The 24,867-nt window shown below is 43.3% G+C and overlaps 1 protein-coding gene across 1 annotated transcript in view; it reads left to right on the plus strand.

Moving 5' to 3' along the window:
- The first annotated feature begins 287 nt into the window (after positions 1–287).
- itga5 (integrin, alpha 5 (fibronectin receptor, alpha polypeptide)) overlaps positions 288–24,867 on the plus strand; it is a 35,286-nt gene continuing 10,706 nt past the window's right edge. The window contains exons 1-19 of the mRNA XM_079359022.1: positions 288–697; positions 9,850–9,980; positions 14,753–14,853; positions 15,379–15,502; positions 15,746–15,807; positions 16,254–16,299; positions 16,392–16,517; positions 16,615–16,659; positions 16,884–16,927; positions 17,162–17,218; positions 17,800–17,852; positions 18,021–18,229; positions 18,731–18,922; positions 19,013–19,058; positions 19,271–19,384; positions 20,648–20,703; positions 21,116–21,273; positions 21,467–21,604; positions 23,958–24,025. Coding sequence (XP_079215148.1) covers positions 489–697; positions 9,850–9,980; positions 14,753–14,853; positions 15,379–15,502; positions 15,746–15,807; positions 16,254–16,299; positions 16,392–16,517; positions 16,615–16,659; positions 16,884–16,927; positions 17,162–17,218; positions 17,800–17,852; positions 18,021–18,229; positions 18,731–18,922; positions 19,013–19,058; positions 19,271–19,384; positions 20,648–20,703; positions 21,116–21,273; positions 21,467–21,604; positions 23,958–24,025 — 1,979 coding nt within the window. The 5' untranslated portion in view covers positions 288–488. The remainder of the gene's footprint in view (positions 698–9,849; positions 9,981–14,752; positions 14,854–15,378; positions 15,503–15,745; positions 15,808–16,253; positions 16,300–16,391; positions 16,518–16,614; positions 16,660–16,883; positions 16,928–17,161; positions 17,219–17,799; positions 17,853–18,020; positions 18,230–18,730; positions 18,923–19,012; positions 19,059–19,270; positions 19,385–20,647; positions 20,704–21,115; positions 21,274–21,466; positions 21,605–23,957; positions 24,026–24,867) is intronic.

Genomic DNA, 24,867 nt, shown 5'->3' on the forward strand with positions numbered 1-24,867 from the left:
CCACATCTGTAAATGTTATAATCACTGTACATATTTAGCACGAACTCTTGCACTTCTGGTGAGATGCCAAACCTCATTTCGTTGCACTATACTTGTATATGTGTGATGACAATAAAGTTGAATCTCATCTCATCTCATCTCATTAGTGGATGATGTTTTTGTAGAGGGGAATCACAGGCTCCTCCTCCCCCTCCAAACTTTGTCACGGCTGTGGGAACTCCCAGCCTCATGTATCATGAGTAGGTGAGCAGAGGAGGCGTGTGTCTGGAGAGAGAGAGAGAGAGAGAGAGAGGCAGAGAGGAGCGAGGACGCACAGAGGAGCTGACGGAGCATTAATGACATACTGGCCGGTTAGAGTTACAGGGATGCAGTTTTAGCCATAATCCACCACTGTTTCAAGCTCGAATCTGCGGTCTCGAGCGCGCCGAGAAACTGGAAACAATTTCGCCATTTGACAAAGGCTTTAGTGGATTAATTTATTCTCAGTGATGGGCTTGGAAGGATTTGACGCGAAGACGTCGGGGATAGCGGACCTCCTCGCACGCTCAGTCCTTTGTATGATCGGACTATTACTCACTTTTTCTCAGCCTGTCTGTGAGGCGTTTAACTTGGACGTGGAGAGCCCAGCTGTTTACAGCGGACCTGAAGGGAGCTACTTCGGATACTCTGTTGACTTTTATTTGGCTGATTCTGCCAGGTGAGTTTCTCTCCAACCCACAGTTAAAGTAAATAAATAATTGTTATCTATACAAGAGGGGCTTTTTCCCCTCAGCAAACCAACACCAGACCAAAGCCTGAAACATTTGTTTCTGATTGAAGTCATCACTTGTTGAACATTTTGCCTTCTAACTTTCCATTGCCTCAGTTTTACCGGAGAACTTCAGGACATTTCCGACCCCTCTCTAAAGGTTACAGGGCAAACTTCCAAAAGGGAATTACAGGATTCAGCCAACTTTTTTTTTTTGGATGTTGAATGTTCTGCCTCTGACACTGAATCTTGGCTTTGTGTACATACTGTGATCTCAGGACACATGTATCCTTTACGCACAGTGCGCACGCCCTCCCTGTACATGCAAGTCACTGTGATTCAATGTATTTAGGAAATTACATTTCTGTCCTAAGTGACGTAAACATTAAAGCCACTGTACTGCTAATCTAAAAGAGTGGCTTTTTCCATCATTGAAAAAGAATCAACCCCGACGAGGATCAAAAAACCTTTGGAAACCCCCCTCAAAACCGTAATCTCATTCCGCCACATAATGACATTTAACTCTGACCTTTTAATCTGATCTTGCTTGATAAAGCCTATTAACTGCAACCCTAAGTAATCACATTTTATTGGTTTGTGACGCTGCTGAGGGTTGAGATGCTTCCATGCTCTGTTGGGATGTGATCTCTGTGACACCCAGCATGCTGGAAATGTCTCGGCATTCTTTCTGAAGAGATTTTGGCGTCAGTCATTTTGAGATTATTAAAGTCATTCACACATGCCTGTGGTCAGGTCCAATTCCCCAGCAGTATGAGGAGAAAATACTAGTGTGTGACATCCTGGCTGTCTTAGGAGCGTTAACAACAAAATACAGGAAAAAACAAAAGGAACCAGGGTTTTGGATGCTGACAGATTTGCCTTTGGGTTTTGTACATACTGTCAAGCTTTGGACCCAACCCTGTAATGCTAATAATGACTAGCAAAAGGTTCTGTGGCCAGAGTCAAGGTTTCACTCAGACGTAATCAGACTTCCTGGCTCAGCCTGTGCCTCTGCCCACTGTTCGACCAGCCAGCATGCTGGGATTTGAGAAAGGGCTTTGTGCCGAGTGGGCCTTCAGCCTTCAGCAGCAGCTCTAGTTTCCCCTGTTTCTCCTCCCTGTTTCCCTGGACGGCAGACACTCAGACATGGGGAAACGTCTCCCCCACCTCCTCCCCTCTTCCCCCTGCCTTTAAAAGCCTGCTGCTATTGCTCTTCGTGTCCCAGCCTGGGAAGCTTCAGGAGAGTGGTATGATTTAGGACGTGAAGCTTGAATGCATAGACCCTCTTCTCTCCTCAACACCCCCTCCTTATTTTCCTCCTATGCTGATGTCATCCTGCAGGGCTTTTTAATTCATCCACCACCTATAACCCCCCTCCAACCACCCAACCCACTGTCTAGCCTCCCCATTATTCCCCCCCTTCGTCTCATTATGTGTGAGACACAGGAGACGTCATCATACTGATGACTTAATCTGAAGTTTTCTTGAGTCGAGAAGCCGTTGAGGAGGAGTCGAGACAATGGTTTATACAAGCAGAGAAAAAATAATGTAAATGTAGCTTCCTGAAAACCTGTAATTTTCCTTTGGATGATGTGTGCTCAGAAGTCACATGTCAAACAAAACAAAGTGAGAGCAGATTTAAGAGCATGAATCGGAGCTTAATCTGGAAACCACATACATCTGCCACTTTTCATCCCCGGTTTCTTAGAAGTCGACACATGAAAAAATATCAGCAGAGTCTGGAAATGAGTTTCTGTTATCTCTTGTTACTGCCGTCACATCATCATCTCCCACACTTTGGGGAGACAGGGAGAGGGGGAGTAGATAGACTCCCCGGGTGAGGTCAGTTGAGGGTTGAAGAGGGAGTTGTAGTGGAGCTGCTGTAAGCCTGGCTCTGACCTTTATGAACAAAATAGTTGCTGCTTTTGAAAAACTTTATTGTCGACTGAATGACCAATCGCTGCTGTAGATGCGGAAACAAGGGAGCTAGATAGTTCTCACATCCATAAACGCTTGTCAGCCCTCCAAACACAAAGGCTCACTTTCTCTCACTTTGGCGCTCGTCATTGACATCGAGTTTATATATCTGTCGTGCCCTCCGGCCTCCGCTAATAAAATTAAGTTTGGACGCTGTCAGACAGCCCACCATGGAAGAACGCCTGAGGACAGAGTCTGTGAACTGTGTGCGACGGCTCCTGTCAGAAACAGACAAAAAGGGCAGGAGGATATATGGTCCCCTGTTGTGCTTGTATGTTATTTCATGTTCTGTGAAGATGAACTCTTCTGATACACGCGCTCCTCTTTATGACTTCTGAGGGCTGACACTCTCCAAAAACTAAACAATCACACACCGCTAACAGACTCCTCTTTGGTTTTCACCGGTGCCAGGCAGTGATAAGGGAGTGGATCATTCCGAGATAGAAGAGGTCAGAGATCAGAGGGTGTAAATAATAACAGACCTTTCCTGGAGGGAATGAGGGGATGAGATAGCTACTGGTACAAGTCCACAAAAAAAAAAAAAAGCAGAACTTTCGAGGGATCATGCATTTTAAAACAATGTTTTGCTCTAAGTGAGATACTTGTGGCGGCCACTTTAAAGCTGAACAAACTTTTCTGAAAAGAAAAGTCTTTGACCAATCAAAGTCAGATTTTTTTGTTGAGTTAGAGATTTTATCAATGAAGGACCGGCAACTTTTCGGCTGTCTGGGCAAACCTCTAAATTCTCAGCATGCTCCTGTGGATGAATCAGTTTCCCATTCACAGTTGCCTTATGGTTTATGACGATCACAGTAATTCTTGCCAACATTCAACATTGAGCAAGTTAGCCTCTTAGCAGCATATAGCTAGACTGTAGCTAATAAAATCACACTACATAAACCAGTGTTAGACTCAAGTGTCAATAACCAAAGCAGGGGATGGGAAAAAAATGAGTGTTGACATAGCAGTCTGCTAACAATGTTTCTGTTACAGAGTTCACAATGGTTCTTGCAAAATTATTTTTCAGCCCGAGATCTCAAAATATTGTCTTTAACTGAAATGTATCAATAACTTAATTAATATTGACGTTAATATTTTAAAGTGACTGCTGACTGACGAGGCAAGCCCTCTTAGTCTGAAGAGGATATGCGATGACAAAGAACCCTCCGGTAGAGTTAGTAATCTGTTCCAGTCCACACACATGTTTCAGGGATGTGCCGATGATGTGTGTTGAGTCACCGAGGGTTCGACCATGACGATCACATGCAGAGGTCAACCAGTCCATGTAGGTCACTCTCCTGGAGTTCACCCTCTCCAAAAAGGGTTCGAGTTATACTAATATTGACATTGGCCTGGTCTCTCGTTTGACCACTAAAGCATCAATGTTTTCTCTGACTACGCTGAAGTCCCTCTCCATTTAAGATCACTCTCTTCTCTGTTATTGTTTTCACCAGTGTCCTCTTTCTATGGACTTATTTCTAAATCAAACCAGTTAAGTGTTTGAGCTGCAGGAGCCCCGTTTATATATTTGAGCTGCCAAGTCTTTCTTCATCCAGGTTCTCGTCATTGCCTGCAGACAATAGAGCCCTTTGTCCTCACGACAACATGTTTACTTGTTTTCCATTTTAGGAGTTAATTAAACAAAGCTTCTGTAATTCTCTGTTGTCAAACTTTATATGCACCTATGAGTATCAGGCTGGTAGGCTGGGCATGTAAGTGTCTGTTGTTGTAAAGGTCAGTGAGGATATACTTAGCATGGCTACACAGCCACTCTCACATTGTAATGTTCCCGTCTAACTTTTTCTGGTCTGCTGGTAAAGGGAGCTTTACAAAATGAGCCTGTGTGTGTTTGACTTGAAAATGATGTCTGCGTTGATTGTGACGACGTGTTTAAAGGAGCCATGGAGCCTGCTCCTGTCACGTCTGCAGCAGTGGGTTTGGGAATACCCCGAGGACGTCATGTCTACCTTTAAATGGAGTCAGCCATTGGTCAGGGTCGTCCTTACTCACACTTAGCTAGATTTGAATCTCTTACTGCCAGGAGGCCTGCTTTGTTTTAACCCCAGGTCATGAAATGACTCACATGTATGGTAACTTGATAAAGGCTATCCTTTATAGAGAAACAGGCCAATGACGCCATCGTCCAATGAAATCCTCCTGGATGAAATTCAAATTTGCATCAGAATTCATATTAAAGATGGTAATAGGTTACTCTATTACTGTCTCTGGTTTGTATGTATGCATGTGCGGGTTAAGTCAGAGTTGGTGGGGGGGGGGGGGTTGCAGATGAAGTGTTTCAACAGCTGCCAACCCCCCTTGCCCCAATCACCACATTTAATACAACAGCCCCTCTCTCCTGAGGTGAGAGGACTGGACCCCCTGACGTGGGCATTGTGGAGAGGTGTGAACCACCAGCAGTTAAACTCCCCGCGGGAAGATTTTAGAGCAGTTTGACTGTGAAAGGCGAAGGACGGATGGTATTTGGGGGTGGGGTGGGCACAGTTTGGTATGAGAAAATGCATAGGCCTGAACACAAGTCATCTTGATGTTGCAGGACGGTTCACATTTCTCACTTGCCACTTGTGAAATGCTAACTTCCTAAAAGTGTAAAATCATCTTGTCTAAACTTATTTCAAATTGGTTTTGGATGTCTGAACGCTTTCCTGTGTGACAATAAACAACGTTGTTGGATTTCCTGCTCTAGCAGCACTTGTAATTTGCAGACCACCTGTTGTTAAACCCAACTATCCTTTTGAGGATACCAAGGAAGCCGTTTTGTGGTGATGGTGGAATCAGATCCTGGACTGTTTATCTGATCAGATCTGGTTGGTGCGGGTTCAGATCTCAGCTGCTCTCTTTCAACTTCATTCAAGCATGTGGAAAAGTTTATAAATTGTTAAAGTCCTGACATGCTCCAGGCTTTAAGAGCAACAAACAACTCCCTTATCTCTTTCTGCGTCTTGCAGTACCATCTGACCGTTCGTAAAAAAAATGTGGCTTTTGTACAGCACAGTAAACTCTCTGTAGACAGCACACGCCATCCCAACAGGCACTGCTACTCTCATCATCCCCAGACTCCTGGACAGCAGTACTGAAAACACGTGCGTGTGTGTGTGTGTGTGTGTGTGTGTGTGTGGATATCGAGCGTCCAGATCATCCATATGGCAGTACAGACTCAAACAGCTTCTGTCTGGCCTTGGCTTTGAGAAGACGCAAGCAAACTCATATGGCTGAATGTGGTCTAGGATGAGTCAACACACACTCATTTCTGTCATTCAGCTGAGCTCACTCTTAGTGCAAATGCATTTATCTAAAAGTCAGTGTTACAGACAGTGACATCATTCAACTATCAATTAATATATTGACTATGGGCACTAACAACCCAGCTCAATTATCTAATTCCCATTGGTCTTAGCAATGTTTAATTTTGTAGATGAAGTAATTCTTTAGAATAGGTTGGACATGTTTGTTGTATTTGGGCAAGCTTCATTTATTCTCTGTCTGAGTGAGAGTCATGAAGGTCAAGTGCTGCCTCTGGCTCAGATCAGGTCACGGCATTTAAAAGATATATAACCACTTCACTGTTCAAGCATGTGTTGATAACTCAGTGTACACTCCATGGGTCACTGTACATGTTTTACAAAGGTGTTGCTGAGGTTTGAAGGCCTCGACTCCCCCCCCTCCCACCCCACCCCAACATCTATGTTCTAGGGTTTGTTAAACCATGTTTATGACTGCAGATGGTGACTTTGGCAGGCTTAGCGAATGCAATTTTTTCCCCTTACTTTCGAGATTAAAGCTTTTATAATAGTGTTCGAGTGACATCAGCTTTGCAGCTGGGTGGAAGACAATTAAAAGTAGAATGGGGGGGTTCTGGGCTCAAAGAGAGGGGGCAACAGAGGAATTTGCCCTCTTTTAACCCCATTCTGTAACCTCATCATAAACCATATTAGCAATGGCTAAGCACGCATGACCGTGTCATATCAGCAAGTTCCAGCACCCCTTATTTCTCAACCCCACATAAAAAAGTGGTTTACAATCTGCCAATTATGGTGTGGTGGGAGATTTTTGGTAGCATTTTAGCTTCACATGAGACAAACACACTCTCTGTTAATCGTGAAGCTGTTGTTTACACATTCCAAACGTGCAGCTCGAATCATTTACAGTAGTTTTAATTAATGCTTAATTGTCAGCTGAGTGGTTAAGGTCATTTGTGGCTGCTGTGTGGCAGCTGGTGGGGCTGACTTTGCAAGACATGTGAAGCTAATGTTTCTCCTCAAATGAATCCCCCACTAAGGCATTGCAGACGTCGCTTGTGAAATAGGTTTGCTTTTTCTCCATGGCAACATGACACTTAGAAATGAGCAAGTGAGGATGGCTTTAATTCTCCAGTAGCCAAAACATTTGACTAAAGTTTGGTTATGGCTTTTCAGCTTTGCCTGCTGTGATCCCTATCAATCTCTCTGTGAACAGCCTTTGGTCTGAACTCACTTTAGCAAGTTTTGCTCAGCCTGAGGAGTCTGTTGTTATGCAGAACAGCTGCCCACCTACAGTTACATATATTTGCATACCCATCCCAAGAGCCGGCAATACACTCAACCTTTTCTTAAAAAGGAATTTGTAATTCAGCTCTCAGACGACTGCACTTACAGCTTCATTAAATGCTAATGATACAAAAGCTTTACCTTTAGAGCACACAGCGAGCAGATAAAGTGTTGGGCGGTTTAGACAGATCCTTGTCTGATAAGGCACCCATTAAATGCTAATTTCTCCTAATTTGCAATACTTTTAGATAGCCATCTTTGAATGTGTGTCCTCACATGTGTTACTTTCCTTATAGGGAAAATGTGCTCCAGCTGCAAACTTCCTGAAAGCATGTGCTGCTTGTTTTGTTATTTCCTTTATTATTTCCCTCTGAAAAGCTGTCATGGTCAATTATGCCTGGACTCATTTCAGATCTGTAGCTTCCAGTGTCCTTGGCTTCCTGAGTGTGTACATTCTCCTTCAGTGGTGTCATGCACTGCATCAATGTGCTTACACTTAGTTTACTTTTTTTTAAAATTTGCCCAAGAAAAATCAGGGAATTTCCACATATTATTACATAAATTCATCTTTTTATTCAGCAGAGTTTTATCTCTAGATGAAGACATAATGAGCCCCACAATTTAAAATAAAAGAAACAGCTTGACAGAGTATGATTGTCAGATATTTACAGAATGTGTATTTGTGTGAAAGTTTTGAGGCAGCAAACAGGAGATCCCGAGCTGTCTCAGTGTGAGGATCCCTGAACACAAAGCCTCCTCTGCAGGTGGAGCTCAGCTGCTCTGGGTATTCCTTTGTCTGCAAACGAGGTCCGAAACTGTTTCTTGCTCTCAAAGTCAAATTGTTTCTTTTTTCTCTCTTTCAACCCAAACCAGGATTTACTGGTCTACATTCAAAATTGGCATTGTACATCCTCTGAAATATCTAGACCAAATATAATGGTTGGATCCTAAACTCATAACTTCTGCTCGTAGTCCATCCTTTTGTTCTGCGTCAGTTGTGTGCTTACAAAAACTTGGACTCTGACATGATTTAAAAGCTTTGTACTGACCACCAACAAACCCTGACCTACTTCTGTAACATTTGTCCACAAGCTAGTGAGTGCTTTTTGTGTTTTGTCATCTGAGGTTATCAATCGCTTCTGAGGGATGAATTTGTCCCACAAACAAAGCCTGAAACTATTTACCATAAGCAGATAGTTATCATGTTAAAGTCTTGTAGAGCTGTATCTGCTTTGTCAGCCAAGTCGGAAAATAGAGTCGAGTTATTTTCCTGTAAATAACCAAAAGCAAAAGGAGTAAGCTATATAAATAAACTTGTCTTGAATTGACCAAAATGTCAATCTTATACTGAGGTAATAGTAACCAAATAGCGTGTTTAAAAGTTAAAAAGGTATCTCTTGGGCTAAATGATGTGTTCTATTCGAAATATCTCTCTCTCTAGATGTCCACTGTCAGTTTAGTTGCTCAAAAAGTCGAGGACCGATAAACCTGAATGATATATCTGATGCTCTCAGAAAAAAAGGATCACACAGCAGTGCCACATTAAAACAGCATTGGAGCTCCGACCCTGAGCGTGACATCATATAAATATGGTAAATTACTCGTTTAACTACAGTTTGACTCATGCAAGCTCCCTGTCTCCCTCTGCACCCTTTATGAGTAATACCCCAAGGGCAGGATGCTAAGTTTAGCTAAATTGTAAACCTTCATGCACTATTGGAAGATCAGGGGCCGGAAAGGGTGGTCTCTTCCTGTTTAGTAGCCCCCTAGACACCATCGAGTCTCTATGGTGCCATGCCTCTTTAACCCACATCAATGCCAGCGATTTTTCTGTGGTGCTTGTTGGGTCAAATCGGTCCAGAATGATGTAATGGCTAATCTGTGCACTTTAGCAGCTCAGTCTACTGGGGAATATTTTTTTGAACTTCCCCATGCTGGCGTTGAGGCTTCTCTAGTGGCATATCATCCCTCACTGCCCCTTCTTCTTCTCTTTCATCTTATAATTCTGTCCTGTGTTTTATTGGTCCTGGACTATTCATTACCGCTGGGATTTCTTTTCTATGTCAGTTGAAAACGTCTGTTCCCTTTCTTTTTTTGTACACTGTATCTCAAAGGACAGGGAAGTTTGGTGTCACAGCTGTAGAAACACGAGTGTGACTCCACTTAGCCCGTCTGCTTTCTTGTTTTCCTATTCAATCTGCCCCTCAGGGATGCATGTGTGACTGTGTGAGTGTTTCTCCTTGTGTGTCTGAATGTACAAGTGGCGTGTATGTGTTTTTCAGGCATCACATGTGCACATGTCAAAGCATCAGTTTCCCCTGGCTGTATGGGATTATGTAAAACAGTGCTGCAACCTGTTAAAATATTTTGCCTCTGAGTCAGAAGATAGCTAGGTAAGCGGTAAAATGTGCACACTGCAATGTGTCGAGGGGGGAGGTCTGGAATGCAATTTTTAATCAAGGCCAGGTTAAGAGCTTCAAACCTTTTCAATTTGCAGGTTTGTGGATCCTGTGGTTTGGTTAATGAGTAACATCAGATTTAGAGTAACTTTCCTCTCTATCTGCCTTTTTTTTTTTGCAGTGCAAGTGTAGTAATAGGAGCACCCAAGGCCAACACATGGCAGGTTAATGTTACAGAGGGCGGATCTGTCTTCTACTGTCCATGGAGTCTCAACCAGTCAGATTGCCATGCCATCGCGTTTGATTCTGAAGGTAAGACTTTTATGAGACCTGTTGGTTATTCTGACTTTTTCTGTTATTCATTCATCTGCCAGATTACCTGAGACAAATATCTACACTTAATCCACTCATGAACTCCCAAAAATGTGGCATCTCAACATTTCATGAACATGTCCGGAGTTTAGCATGAAAAAGCTACTGAGTATTCAATGACCTGTTTATGGATGATGAAGTGGAGGTCCAGTTTAAACCATTTGAATATACCTGAGGTTTTGCTGATCACTTTTGAAGCCACTAGAGCATTTCCTTTTGTCAGCAGCAGGTCTGGATCAGGCGTCATCGTTCCACTCCACTGAACTTCCTGGACGCATGATCCTTTCTTCCTGTGTGCATCGTCTCTTTAGGGGCCAAAAGGATAATAGGGTGTTGAAGAAAGGATTTTTTTTTTAAAAGTATTCTCCTTCCTTCCTTTAGGTTGTGTTTGTTATGCCTTGCCCCAGGAAATTTGGGAGATAAGCAACCAATAAACAAATAGATCAGACAAAGAAATGTGCTGTTTGTGTATGACAGGTGAAGTAGACATCACCGGTTGTGACAAAAGAACTGGGCAAAGTGGTTTTTGGGAACAAAAGGAAGTGTGTAAGATTGTCTTACGATGGATTTATGTTTCGGTGTGTTGACAGAGTTACTCTGAGTCTGTTTGGCATAATGGAGCCATGGAGAAGTAAAGAGGGACAATGAAAGCAGAAAGACAGTGTTGTGACTAGATTTAAGATTAACCACTAAAAACGCACAGTAACAGTATGTATTACACATATAAGGAGACAGTTCCTGCTGTACTCTTGGCTTCTTTCCATAGAAATCAAAGCTTAGCATTTTGCGCCAACTTAAATTTACAATCCGTAGTGCACAATAGGGAAAGATATTCCACTGAGTGTTTCACAAGCCTGCTTTAACAACATTTATTTTATTGGACACCGCTGCTTGGTACCCTACTTTTGTGCTGCTTTTCCTGCAACATAAAATGTGTTGCACATCCAGGGGTGCTGGCTGGAGGCCACAGTGAGTGATGTCATGTGCAAGCGGCGAGGCCTTACAGTGAAGGCTAGTCCCCCGGGTTGTCAGAGAATGTCCTTCAGATATTTTAAAGGGGCTTTGAAGGAGCTGATTTGAGTGCCAGAGGTGGCTCTGACATCTGGACCATGGCAGGATTTCCTTGTTGTCAAGCGGAACATGGACATCTGCATGCAAATGTGGCCATGCCAAACAGCTGTTACATGGATGACATTTACTACTGTGATTCATTTACTGTAGCTCCTTTTCTTTCCAATCCTGATAGTAAATACCACAGCAATAAAAAGGACAAGCAATGATGATACTGGCTGTTCATCACGTTCTGAATCCCAAGACGTCAAACACTGCAGCCTTGTCAATGGTCCAAAGCTTTAAAATATGTCCAAGGGTACAGCTCTACCTTTATTTCTAGACTCCTATTGTTCATAATGTTCATGTGGCAGCAGAGAGAGGAACAATGAACCTGGCTTTCATCCAGATGATTAGAGTTCAATTTCAAGGTGGGACAAATACTCAACATTTACCAAGTGAAGTTAAACAATTAGGCATGTAAAGGTTAGTTTTTGTGTTTGTTTTATAAACCCAAACTATGATCTTTTTCATATTGCTAACTAAATATAACATCATACTGATAGTTAAACTTTTTCCTTAATAGATCTGAGATCTTTTTCCATATTTTTTAACACCAAACCAGTTACCTCCAGTTTTAATAAATACCATTTTTTTTAAGTGAGTTGACACGGAGACTTTTGCAACATTTAAGGGATGCTAATGATTTATGTACATCGTAAATTCAAACAAACATATTTCTTTTGTAGTTTCCAAGCTATATTTTGAACATTATCATTAAGGTTTCTTTATTAATTGTCACTGATGCTACAGTGGTTCCCAGATTATCATAAATCAAAGGGTCAAATAGACAGGACACAGTCTTTCCTCAGAGAAAAGGAGTGCTGCTCAATTATAATTGATCTTCTTCTGGATTATTGCTTACTGGTATATTTTTCTAACAAAGTGGTGTCATAGGTCTCTCAGTCTCTCGGTATGTTTGAGCTCTGACCCACAGGCCACAGACCCTCTTAATTAGCCTAACTAATTAGGTCAAAGTGGCTCGAGGCCCCCTCCCATCCACTTCCTCTATCATTGAGATAAGAGCCTTTCTATGGATCTGAGATGTGAGCGAGGGCAACAGGGATGGTCACAGAGGGGTACATACAGGATGGGAGGAAGAGAGGCAGGTTGAGGAAGCAGGGGGCGAGTAAGGGGAGGGAGGAAAGAGGGAGAAACCAGACCCCCTTTCCTCTGCTCTGTCCCCCTCTGCTCTCCCGCTGTCGGTACTCCCACAGGGGGCGGCTGATGTGATGAGTGAATTTGGCCATTTGTCTTCCATAGTGACACACAGATACACACACGCACACACACAAGGAGAGGCTCTAGCCTCACTAATGGCCATCCTCACACACGCAGTTCAAAGGCAGACCAAGTCTATGAATGCACTCAAGCTCCCTGCACTCTTCTGCTCGTCCCGGGAGAGACCAAGCCGGGCACCATGTCACATCAGGGCTAACTGTCCCAGGAGCTTTCAGTCCGATTACATGCTTTTCCTTCGCGGTCCATCTCTGGGTTCCCCGGCTATCTCCACTCTGGATCTCCCTTTTTTTCATTTGCATTTCACGTGACTCCGGCTGGCCGGTTTCACTCAACTCCTAGACAACAAACAGAACTTTTCATCGCCCATTAAAGTGACACAGAACAGGACTAATGCTAGAACTAATGCTAACATATGAGAACTTGGCCTCTTGACCTCTTTGGGCGGTGAGGCTGGTGTGTTTCCTCTGACTCACAAAGACTACAGTGACCCAATTAGTCTTATTTTTTCTATAACCCCAAAATACAACAACACATATCTCAGGTTACCTGAAGAGCAGGTCTGGATGGTAGTCTCTGATAGATAACCAACATTGATCCACCGATGAGCAAGCCCTTTGCAGTCGTAACAGGCCAAAACCTCTGGCAGAACAGAAATGAATTTTAACGTTCATGAATGCGTAAAGATGTAGAGAGAGAGGATCATAGTAATACTACATGGATTACAAGATTACTTGTCCGCTACTACTCGCGCTTGCAGTGGTAACACGACTCAAATTAACACGGCCACTGCTCAGCTCTTACCTCTGTGGTGGCTTTACATCGGCCTTATCTAAACAAAGACCCCCCCCATATATTAAAATACATAAGGCGCTTAAAGGAAAAGCAGCGTGCAGCTCGGGCAGATTAGTTAAAGTAACAAGCCCATAAAGATCTGTTTGAAGTGGCGGTCATGTTATTGCCTGTATGGCTAAAGCACTTCTTTTCACACATTAACTTCTGACCACACCGAGGGGGAAGGTCTCCTGTTAGCCCACAATAAATAACATAAGCAGAAAAGCCCAGTGTTGGAGATTAAGCAGAAATACGGTCAGGTTATTAAAAACTATAATCTCTCTGCTTACTGTCTTGGGTGAAGTGAAGCTGGAGAGCAAAATCTCCAAAGACAAAAAAAAAAGGCTAGTAAAAGAAAATGGATGGCAAGATGGATATAATATTAAAAATGAAAACATAGACTAGGGAGACAGAAGTGTGTGCCTAAACAGAGATGACTGCGAGGTTGCTATGAGGAAACTGGGCCAGAGTGTGTATGTTTTCGTTGGACCCCCGCCCCCTTTCGCTGTTTCCACAAAGACACAGAGCAGCTCCAGGCTGCCGTGTTGGCTGGGGAGGAAAGCCCAGGGGCGGACAGGAGTGGACGGAGAGGCCTGACACACAGCCTGCTTTCTTCAAACCCACATTAGAGGTTGTGATCTTGGCAGTGTCCATCAGTTCTCAGTATAAATGATGCTCTGCACATGCCGGGGGGGGGGGGGGGGGGGGGGGCTTTAAGGACTGTGAAGAGTCAAGCAGATTGGTTGTCTCACATCGGCTTTGGAGGCTTTTGACCTCACATTTGCACTTTCCTTGTCGATGTAATCTCATACTGATTTCATGTCCTCGCACAGTGTCTGAGACTTCCTTGCCAAATCAATTTGTTTGCACTTCAATCTTCCCTGCAGCACAGATGCTACATCTGTCTTCCAATAAAGTTGTGTTTAAAACCTGACTCCCCAGACCATCTGTCATGTCACCTGTTGCTGTCAATGCGTTGAAGTGGGAGATCAGCAGGGTTAGTGACCAGGTGGTCAAACACAGTGAAAAGGTCAGTGAGGTTAAGTTAAGTTAGCCCAGTCCAAACCAAGAAGAACTAAGAGCTCTTACTAAGAGATGTCTTAGATGGAGATGTTCAGATTTGACCTTGCCAACACTAATCCTGAAACATACCGACTACACTTCTGATATTATTGTGATTAATGTGAAGAAAAGCTTCGAGTAACATTACACTCTGTACTGTACACACACTTTACCTCAAACCAGCTCACTTTTTGGCAGCTGAGTTGAAGTCATTTGTTGATTCCAGTATTGTTATCTGGACGAGTCTAGTCCTGACCACTGGTCTGGCAGAAAGCACCTTTTTTCATTTTCTTCATATGATTGTCTTTCGGTGAAAAAGGGTGAAACTAGAATCAATTGTCCAGATGTTCACGGGGGTCTGGAAAGATTTCCGATATTCAATGTCCAACTGATGGAACGTATTTTTTTTGTCAAACAGCTTTAGCTCAGTGTCATTTTTCTGTTTTTTTCTCCTTCTTTTTTTCTAGGGGATCGCACCACCTTGATAAATGAAACAAAACATCAGATCGATTTCAAGTCCCACCAATGGTTCGGCGCCACTGTTCGGTCTCACGGTGACACAATCCTGGTAAGGAAACACTCTCAGGCATGATGTGGGAAGATGACAAAGAGTGTTAGCGTTTCCACTTTTCACCACACCACTGGTTCTCTCATGTTATGACTCGGGCTCTCAGCCACTAAGGGGTTAAAAACTCTCTACTTTGATGTGTTACCATGACGTCAGGGGGAACAGGTATTTTCTTCGTCAGAAATTTGTCTTTGACATTAATGCCCATTAAGCTGTTGACATCCAAGTACAATTTTCACCTCCTGTGACTCTACTCACTGTAAAGAAATATTTCTGCCCTCCTCTGGGACATCAAAGTTTAGCCGCCTCTTGTTTGGTCTGATAGTTGGGGTTGTGACCTGGGTTGAGTTACACGAATACCCCGCTCCAGATGTACCAGTGACCTCAGCCCAGGTCTCCTCCTGAGTTCACCGGGGTGTTGTTGCAACTGGAAAAACATCTCCCACCTAAAAGCTCACCCCATACATCAACGCATCTCTCTCCCCCTCCCCATCTCTCTCCCCCTCCCCCTCCCATCCACCCCAGGCCTGCGCCCCTCTTTACTCCTGGAGAACAGAAAAGGATGTCCCCCGCTCTGATGCTACCGGAACATGCTACCTCTCAGCGCATAATTTCACCAAGTTTGTGGAGTACGCTCCCTGTCGAACAGGTACTTGAAACCTCTGTATTGTAATCCTTCAGTGATGTAAGCTTTGACCAGTCATAAACATAGCTTGTGTTGAAATGACCCTACTCCTCTGAAATGGAGTTGGGACAGGATAAGGTGTCATAAATCAGGTGTCTTTTCCTGTCATTTGTACTAGTATTATTTCTTTTTCTTTTTCGATTGTATGCCTCGAAACAAGATGTTCTGGGACGTTTTCACTTTGAATAATTCACCTCCTGTTTTTAGAGATCAGTGATGAGATGGGACAGGGCTACTGTCAGGGAGGATTCAGCGCTGACTTCACAACGGTAAATCTGTGTTTCTTTGAGGCAACCACCTTAACTTTCTGTCATTATAATTTCCTTTAAAAACTTTATTTAGATTTAAATGGATAAGAAAAGTCTACAGAGTCATAGTTGGTCATATATAACTTCGAGAGTGATAAACTTTTCAATGTTGTACACTAGTAATCAAAACGTAGCAAAATAGTAAATTGGCCTTTCTTCATATAAACAGAAAGAACACATATACGATCATCATTTCTCCCAGAAATTATTCCACTTGTTTTTCTGAAGCTTTAATGAGAATGTGCTCAGTATTTTAAGTGTCTTGTTTTAGTAGAGATTCATGTTACCTGCCCTGTAAGTGTTGATAAAAAGTTTGAACAGGTTGTTTTCAAGAACAGTCCACTCTCCGATAAAAGACGTTTTTTCTTCTGTCTCATTGTAGTAATGCCAATGTTTTTATCTTTCAGGATGGCAAAGTGGTATTAGGAGGACCAGGCAGCTACTACTGGCAAGGTATGGTGGACAAACCAATCCACTGCATTGAAATCCAACCTAAAAAAATCCCACTTCAAGTTGATTTTCATTCCTTTTTGGTTCTACTTTAGGTCAGGTTATCTCTGCAGCTAAGGAGGACATCATCAAAGCGTACTACCCAGGCTATTTCATACAGTCTGTGGAGAACCAGATCGAAACCAAACAGATTCAGTCTAAACATGACGACAGCTACCAAGGTAAAGAAGCAAGCGTCGCCTTGGCACCTCTATTAAAACAATCTTTTTTTTTATTCTGCCATGCACACTAAGACTGTATTTGTACCCTCACCTACAGGCTACTCAGTCGCTGTTGGGGAATTTAGTGGCGATCAGGTGGAGGGTAAGTCAATAAAGTCAAGTATGTACCGTCATGGCCAATGTTTGGTGAAGGAGAACACATAAATATTACAGCTGAAGTGAACTCTATTCGATGTCAGCTACAATATTTTACCTGATTATTGAGCTGGAAAGTAATCACTAATGGAATTCTCTGATCCTCCTGCTGTGTTTGATCTGGATATTTCCCTCCTAAATCTTTGCTTCGTTTCTCTGTGCCCCTCGCAGATTTTGTGGCTGGCATTCCAAAAGGACTCAAACTTTATGGTTTGGTAAGAAAGCTTAATCATCGCTCTCCTTTTGGCCCTCATTTTGGTGCTTTCAGAATAAAACGACGGGGGTTTAAGATTTGGGGCTGTTACAGGAAAAAAGAAAAAGAAAGAAAATAGTCTGAGTGCTATTGTCACAGTGGGATTTATTTTTGCAGCAAATTCCATACCAGAGTCTGTGCTTATATGAGACCATATAAAAAAAGAAGTTCACCATATGTGGCTGCTGTGTTGCAGGTGTCTATCCTGAATGGTACAGATCTGAAGACCATGATTAACTACACTGGCGAGCAGGTGAGTCTGAAAGCTCTTATCTCGAACCCTCAACAAAAAGCTCCTTCACGCTCCACGTCCTCTGTATTTTCTTTGCCCTTTTCATCAATTTGTTGAGTCAATGTAAGAAACAATAATTTCCTTCGCAGCAGTTTCTTAACTAGGTTTTGGTCTCCTTGGTGGTTTGCTTTAAAGCTCAATTATTGAGGGGAAAGAGCAGTCGCAATTTGTGCAAATGGTTCTGGGAATAGAAAGCACCAAGCTCGTTTAAACACTGATGATGGATTCAGCTGAATAAATAAAATCACAAGAGAATTTTGCTTACGCACTGTAATTCAGACTGTTTCTTCAAAGCAATGTTTGTGCTTTTTAGATTAAAGTTCATGGCAAAATATTCAGAAAATTGAACCGACCTGGAACAGAACCAGTAACAAACTGGGCTGAACCTGTAAAATCCATCAAGCCTTCATGTTTCCTTCAATGCTCTCGTTTTTCTTAAAGAGCGAGTTTAAAGGTTTTTTTTTTTCGTTTAATTTGAGAACAAGCTCACTCATGATGGTTTTTTTGGATTAAGAAAATCATGGAAACACTTGTGTTTACAGATGGGATCATACTTTGGCTATGCAGTGGCAACAACAGACATCAACAGTGATGGGTGAGTAGCAGCCTTTTTCTTGTTTTTCCCACCCTGTCTCTCACGTCCTCTTTTGTGGCCAGATAACAAGTTGGCAGAACCCAGATTGGATGCCACCACTACTCATTAAAGGCGTCCTTTTGTCTGAGCTGGAATGACTTTGTGTGATTTAACTTCACTTGTCTGCAGGAGGGCTGATCTGCTGGTGGGAGCACCAATGTTCATGGTCCGAGGCTCCGACGGGCGTCTGGAAGAGATGGGCCGGGTCTATGTTTATCTACAGCAAGGCCTCCTGAAGTTGACACTCCTCCTACCTCACCTGACCGGCACGCAGGTCTTTGGGAGATTTGGCAGCACCATTGCACCATTGGGAGATCTGAACCAGGATGGTTTCAATGGTAAGAATGAGGGAAAAGTTCAACTGAAGTCATTTTCGAAATACATTTAAAAGAATTTTGCCAGAAAAGACAAAAATTAAATTTGGTCAAAAGAAATAAAGTTCATCTCATATAAGTACATTTCTAAGCTGCTCTTTATATTTAAAATATTGATAACAATAATTGATAAGATAATCAAGTTTGTAAATGCTTGCCGTCTTCCTTAGTAAACCTGAAACTGTATGTTTTTTTTTATTTCCTCCAGCCCGTTATTCATTTGCTAAAACATTGTTTTATGACCACATACTAGCTGAAGTAATGACATAATTAGCCTCAGATGTATTCTGTTTTTACTGCTTATTAGCAAACATTAGCATTAAGCTTGACTCCCCGTTGCGCCTTTGCTGGCTGTGGACTCTTGTTATTTAGAAGACGTTTGAATGTGAATGTTGGTGTGTTCACATTTTTGAGCGCTTATTTAATAAGACTCTAAAACTTTTTCTGACTTCGATCCTTTGGCAGACGTGGCAATCAGCGCCCCGTTTGGAGGTGAGGATCGGCAGGGACTGGTCTACATCTACAACGGATACTCAGGAGGTCTCAGGGAAACTCCGTCTCAGGTGATCGCTGGTCAGTGGGCTGCTGGGACTTTCCCTGCCAGCTTTGGATTTGCCCTCAGAGGTGATAAGGACCTGGACATGAATGGGTACCCAGGTGAGCGAGGTTTGATGTGTGCGAAAAGACTTACTAACTTTAAAAATAACTTTTTTGAATATGTTAATAGTCCCTTTCTTTGTCCCACAGATCTCATCGTTGGTGCGTTTGGTGTTAATAAGGCAGTTCTCTACAGGTATGTTGTTTTGAATCATACACTTCATGTTATCCCTTCATATGTTTGTTTCAAATCTAAAGTCAGTGTCGAAAAATTCTGTATACTTCTTTGAATGTTTGATGAGAAAACCAAAAGGCCTACTTGACTTTTTACTAAAAATGAAACAAAAACTTGCAGTTAGCGGTTACTGACTCAGTGTCTTTCTCCTACATCCTCTTTGTGACCAACAGATCGCGCCCAATTGTGAACACCAGTGCCTCTCTGACAGTTTACCCCACTATGATCAACCCCGAGGAGAAGAACTGCATGATCTCTAATGGAAACAACAGCGTTCCTGTTTCCTGGTGAGTGTTCAGCTTGTCCCGTCGCAACACTCAGCATCCTGTGACTCAGGCTTCATTTCTGCTCTGTTGCTATTTGTTTGACCTATCTCCACAAAGATGGGCTTCCCAATTTCCCCTCACATGCATAAACAATCCAATCCTGCAGGAAGTTCTGATAAGAAATATCCTCTCCATCAGCAGTCACGGTATTAATAACGTACTGTGGGCTGCTCTTATCTGACCTATTTTCAAAATGTCTCAATATCACACAGTTTCTGTAGTGCAGCATTGAAATAACATGCTGAATAGCAGCATTGTTAGCCCTTTATGGCCTCCTCCAAATGTGCACAGTGTTCAGTTCCAGAAAAGGGGAAAGGAAACAGACGTTTGCTCGCTGCTCGACATGGTTGACACTGCACTCATGTGTCTGCCCCCCCCCCCCCCCCCCCCCCCATTCCAGATCCTGATCCATGAAGGAAACTCTTGTATACACATGTGTCTTGATTATACTACGTTGCCTGGCGATGAGGAGTTTTTTGGTGGGGGTGAAAAGGAGAGCAACAAGGGATAATGGGAGGGAGAGGAGGGGCTGAAAGTTTTTTTCTGCTGTTGCTTTGAATGAGATATTGTTTAGTGGTGGAGCACAGCTGGGAAACATCAGGACACGTAGACTACTGCGAGTGCGCACGGAAAGACACAAGAGCGAACGTAGAAAGTCATTGCTACTCCCGCGTCTTTCTGTCTCATTTTTCCGCCCTTCTTTCCTTTTCCTTCCCTTTTTTCTCTCCTCACTTCCTTGACTATCTGCTCGGTTTCCCTTGTGTGGGTTTACATGTAAAGGATTAGGGGTTTTTGGGGTTGCAGACTGTTGGACAGCAGCAGCGTGTTGTGCAGCTGATGTCATGGGAGAGAGCTACAGGCTTATATAGACAGCCATTGACTGGTCAGCACTGAAACCCGAGTCGTTGGCCCAATTTCACCCTTCTTAACTCTGCTATGTCTTTGTGTGTGGGGCGGCTGAGGGTGGGAAACAGATACGAAGCAGTCAGATGCCAGGATGCCTCCAAAAACGTGGCATGTCATTCATAGTATTCAATGTTTTCCCATTACGCCTGGAGCCCTGTGAACATGTGGACCATGTAAGGACACAAGCAAAGTGGGCTGTGAGAGAAAATTGGAGAACAACCGAGGGCATTTAAGGTGTCTTGTGTGAACTTAATATTTCAATGAAATGAATGAACATGCGTCCCTCATTGTCTCCTTGTCCCTTTTTGTTCATAACAGCGTCAACCTGAGTTTCTGCATAACTGCAGATGGGAAGCACCTTCCAGACATCCTGGGTGAGCCAACTTTTCTCATCTGCACTTCATTACATGAGCGGAAACTGTCAAAAAGCCACCAATGGTAATGTTTTAAATCCATAATAGTCTCTAGGTTAAAGTGTTTTGGCAGGTGATGAAGCTTTTCGAACTGTGTTGTCACAGAAAAACGAGCGCAGTATGCCAAACATCTTCATTTATCAGCCTCAGACCTCTCAGTCCCTGTCTGTATCAACCCGTGCTTATTATCGTTAATCACTTCATCCTTTATATACGAGCGTTCCTTCTGCCATTAACTCCTTGTCGCGTGGGCTACATTGTGTGAGCGTCTGGGTATTTATGGCAGTCGTATATAAACCTGTCATTAGGTGACTCAAGAACATTAATCATGCTGTGAATACTCATTTGTGCGTGTGTTTGCTACGTGTTGCAGATTTCCAGGTGGAGGTGCAGCTCGATAGCCATAAGCACAAGCAGAAAGGGGCGGTGAAGAGGGCTTTGTTTTTGGATTCACAGCAGCCGTCACAGCAGAAAACTGTGACGGTGAGGCGTGGCGAGCGTGTTTGCAACCACACCAAGATCTACCTGAGGGTAAGCAGTATTTCACACGGGTGGAGGAGGATGGTGAAGAGGATTTTCCTTGTTACTGAAGTCATAAAAAAATCCAAAGCAGTGAATGTTGTGTTTTATTTTGTAGAAAATGATCAATTCTTCGTCATTCTTTCAAGCATCCTCTCCTTTTAAACACCAAAACAAACGTTGGTATTTGTTCTCCTAACTGCAGGAAGAGAAAGAGTTTAGGGATAAACTCTCCTCCATATTTGTGGCCTTGAACTTCAGCTTGGATCCGTCAGCGGCCGCGGACTCCCAAGGCCTGCGTCCTATCCTCAACTATCAGACCACCAGTGTGATTGAACAGAAGGTACTTTGATGCTCTTTTTATCAGAGTTAACTAAGCCTGGAGTGATCTTCAGTGAATCCAACATCAATATGAGGAGGAAGAGTGCTCCCTCAAACTGCACATATGGTTCTAAGATGGTTCAGACTCATTCTCTCTGGACTGATGATAAGAAAATCGGCATCATTCCCCGTATCACCGGCCAACTTCTCCCTGTTTTCCTCTTGTCCTCGATGAAAGACTGAATCTGTTCCTTTTTAATGTAACTCCTTAACTACTCTGCTGGGAGAAGGTTCAGGATGTCTGGAAAGCTGTCTAAAAGAAAATGTGAGGCATATGCACAGTGGAGTAAAAGCCTTTCCCAGCAGTCTTTGCTCTCAGTCTGTTTGCGTGCATAACAGTACGCAGGTGAGATTTAGACACAGAAAGTTGGTATATTTTTCAAGGCAGGGTACAGCCCATCTGTTTGAAATCTCTCGGCATTTCGCCGCTTTCCTTCAGGCGGTGAGTTGATTTTGCTCGACATGTGGCATCCTCTCAGCTGTGGCACAGCACGCACCATATGTGAGTGCAGCATCAGGACTATTTGAAGAATCAGCAATCATCGTAATCGTATCCCCCCCCCTCCCCCTCCCTCTCTCTGTCCTGGTGTGTGTTCTATCCTTTTCACTGCTGGATCAGAATAAACCCTGTCATTGATGCTTTTTCTAGAAATCAGAGCAGCCAGGCCTCCAACAGATGTGGTCCTTTGTTGAGTTGAGACCTTGAGACAAGCCCGGGCTAAAATATTGACGTTAAACCTGAAAAAAGCAATTTTTCGCCAAGTGTGATCTGTGTTTATGCGTTAGTGAAAGGGGAGTCAGAGGGCTGCCAACATATTTCATTAATCTTTTTTTTGGACTGTGTGAATGAAACAGTGTGTAATCACAGTGCAGGGTGACTTTAATACAGCAGCCATGGCCTTGATCAGACACATTATGCCCTATTGATTTCCACATATGCTGAGAGAATGTGTGGCAGGCCTCGTAACATTTCATCGTCTCTGCCAAACTCTTTCTCTCTTTAAGTGTGAGAGTTAAAGAGGGTTGATTTGCTCAGGAAATTTGAACTCGGTTCTCCTCTTAAACATATTCCACATGTTTCTATAAGGAGTCGTGGCACGATGACGGATCTATTAATTGTCACAGCTCTCAGATCGGCGTCTGTTTGTGCTAAAGCAACTGTTGTCACCTTAAGGAAGCCTGGAAATTGATGAAGTTGTGCATCAATGCCCTCATTGTTCTCAAAATGAAAAACATCTGAACACATGAGCGTCAATTTGATTAATGACCTCAGCTCATCTTGCCAAGTTAGCGTTTTGATTTCCTCTGCTCGCCCTCATTATGTCACATGAAGAGGCCGTTGTTGTTGCCATGCACAGATGTACAGATCATACTCGCAGCATGTTGTTTACCATAGTGTCCACAATTAGAGCCTCATGCACGGTGTAATGACAAGGGTGGGCACTTGGCTCTCTCTAATCACCTCTTCCATTTCTATTTATTATCCTCATCGTCAGGAGCATCATCGCACTGTCACAGTCGCAGCGGGATGCAATTTAGCGAGCCGCAGGGCTTCCCTGCCACACGCTCAGCGGTTATCCACTTATCCAGCCGTGTTTCTGCTCCTTTGTTGTCTTTCCCCTGACTGTAATCTCTAAACCCTCGTTTCTGCCTTTCAGGTCAACATACAGATTCTATGTCTCAGTATGTTCCTTTAGGCTACACACCCCTCCCTCTCCATATGATCATATGCTGCTGTGGTTGGCAGGGTGGCGCAGTGTGTGGTGAAAGTGCGGTTCGCCACTTAGTGCTATGATGTGGGACGCTGGTGAGAGCAGTGGAGCGTGCAGCTTTGTGCGCAGCTCCACTGGAGTATCTCCTCTCCTGCGCTGGACTCTTCCACCGTTCACCATTTCCTACCCCTTACGCCACAAACAGAAAGCATGTGTGCGTGTTTTCCGGGGACAGCTGGTTTAGGGGAGTGTGTGTGTGTGTGTTTGTGTGTGTGCCTGTTATGACCTCACTGAGTCAGTCATCGTCCCTCTGAGGCACAACATTGTTTTGAACTGTCTGATGGGCAGCAATGATGTCTCGTCATTAAAAGGGATTACAGTGCAGGTGTTTGGTGGTGGTCGAGAGGAAGAGTTGGAATGTATTACTCATACCACATGTTGCATCTTGCTACACTCATCCTGTTGTCTCCTTTAACAAAATAGATGTGATTTATTTCCTGTGCCTAATTCCCTTCACGTGTAAAGAACTGTGTTTTACTGCGAGATCATTATTCTCTGCAGCCTCTATTAAAGTTTTTATCGTCCCCTTTGTGCATCTTTCAGACTCAGATTCTGCTTGACTGCGGAGAAGACAACATCTGTGTTCCTGACTTGAAGCTGGCAGTGCACGGGTGAGTCTGTTCATTTCCTTATAAAAACCCTGAAGCATGTCAGATGCATGGAATATGTCAAAATGTGAACAGTGAGCAGGGTCATAGACGTTGAACTCTTCACCTTCACAATAGAAGTGGGGCCTTGGATTTAAGTACTAAATTGTAAATACAGCTGGGTTTTTTTTGTTCCTCTGCTTTGTTTAGCTTAGCATACCAGAGGGGGCTGTTAATAGCCTCAGTGTTAGAGTGGAGCAGGGATACGCCATCCTCTGAAAACAGGAAGCCTCTCTGCTCTACAGGTGCTACAACAAACAAGTTAAGGGTAAAAGACGGGCGAGATGAAAGGGATCAGCTTGGAAAGAGTCCCAACCTCGCCTACGTCTGCAGCCGTCAGGAGCTCGCCACACTTTGATTCGAGAAATCTGCTAGCATTTTTCTCAAAAATAACAGCCTCCCTGATACTCCCTTCTCTCCTCTGTCATTTTGATCTCACATTCCTATATTTATCTACCATCTGCCTCCATCTTTTTTCAATGTATAGCTGATCCATAGCATATGGTACAACTGGCTCAGGATGTGTGTTAGCAATGTGGCTACTGCAACTCAACAAATCGTGCCATAGACGCCGTCACTACTACCACTTTCTTTAGTGCCTCATAGAAGTTAAAGGTATTTACTCAATGCTCATGGTTCAGTGGGGGGAAGAAATGATTAATCAATTCGGCCATTGACCATATCTACATCACCCTTGGGCTATAAACCAAATGTCATTCAAAAGTATCTTCTGTGCTAACTTGGCCCTCATGTCAAAGTAAAACTGTTTTAAATATCCCGTAAGCTTCCACTTGAAAAATGCTTCA

Source organism: Symphodus melops, assembly GCF_947650265.1.
Source record: "Symphodus melops genome assembly, chromosome: 13".
NCBI classification, from domain to species: domain Eukaryota; kingdom Metazoa; phylum Chordata; class Actinopteri; order Labriformes; family Labridae; genus Symphodus; species Symphodus melops.